This window comes from Suricata suricatta, unplaced genomic scaffold (assembly GCF_006229205.1).
Source record: "Suricata suricatta isolate VVHF042 unplaced genomic scaffold, meerkat_22Aug2017_6uvM2_HiC HiC_scaffold_20242, whole genome shotgun sequence".
NCBI lineage: Eukaryota > Metazoa > Chordata > Mammalia > Carnivora > Herpestidae > Suricata > Suricata suricatta.
The window spans coordinates 1-877 of NW_021865152.1; the positions used below are offsets into that span (position 1 = coordinate 1).

Consider the following 877-nt stretch of genomic DNA (forward strand, 5'->3'; position numbering starts at 1 on the left):
TTGCGCTTCTGTTCAGCTTCCAGCTCATTCTCCAGCTCCCGCACCCGGGCCTCCAGCTTCTGCAGCTGCTTCTTGCCGCCCTTGAGGGCGATCTGCTCGGCCTCGTCCAGCCGGTGCTGCAGGTCCTTGATGGTCTGCTCCATGTTCTTCTTCATGCGCTCCAAGTGGGCGCTGGTGTCCTGCTCCTTCTTCAGCTCCTCTGCCATCATGGCAGCCTGGGGACGGGAGACACATGTAAGAGCACAGGGGTCCAGGGCCTCTTGTCCCTCAAGGATCACCTTTTTCCCATGGTGGCATTTGTTTCCTGAGGCCCTTAGATTCACGCAGCTGCAGAGTCAACTTGTCAAGGCACAGTGGCCTGGCCTGGACCCAGAGCTCCTGCTCATGTCTTTAGCGAGGGCAGGAAGGGGGGCAGTCACTCACATCTGTGATGGCCTTCTTGGCCTTCTCCTCGGCATTTCTGCACTCCTGCACGGCCTCCTCCACTTCAGTCTGAAGCTGGGACAGATCTGCGTCCATCTTCTTCTTCTGGTTGATGAGGCTGGTGTTCTGAGGATGGAGGTGGGCAGAGCATGAAAAGTACTGAGCATCCATGGGTGGCTTCCAAACCTCATCTGCTGAGTTTTGCCAACCTGTGCTTCCCTCTGAGAATACCCAGGGGAGCCTCTCACCTGGGAGTGCAGCAGCTGCACCCGCTCACTGGTCTCGATCAGCTCCTGCTCAGCCAGCTTCCGAGACCGCTCCGTCTGCTCCACCACGGCCCGCAGCTCCTCCAGCTCTGCCTGTAGCAGGTTGTTACGCCGCTCCACGATGGCGATGTTCTCCTTCAGGTCGTCGTTGGCACGGACTGCGTCATCCAGCTGGATCTGGGTGTCCT

At 59.0% G+C, this 877-nt stretch overlaps 1 protein-coding gene across 1 annotated transcript; it reads right to left on the reverse strand.

The window, feature by feature from the left end:
* Positions 1-6: 6 nt before the first annotated feature.
* LOC115284777 (myosin-7-like) lies at positions 7-872 on the reverse strand (the record flags this gene model as incomplete). The annotated part of the gene is made up of 3 exons (XM_029931245.1): positions 7-215; positions 424-549; positions 672-872. Coding segments are annotated over 3 exons (536 nt in total), but the record flags the coding sequence as incomplete, so codon positions are not given.
* Positions 873-877: the final 5 nt, after the last annotated feature.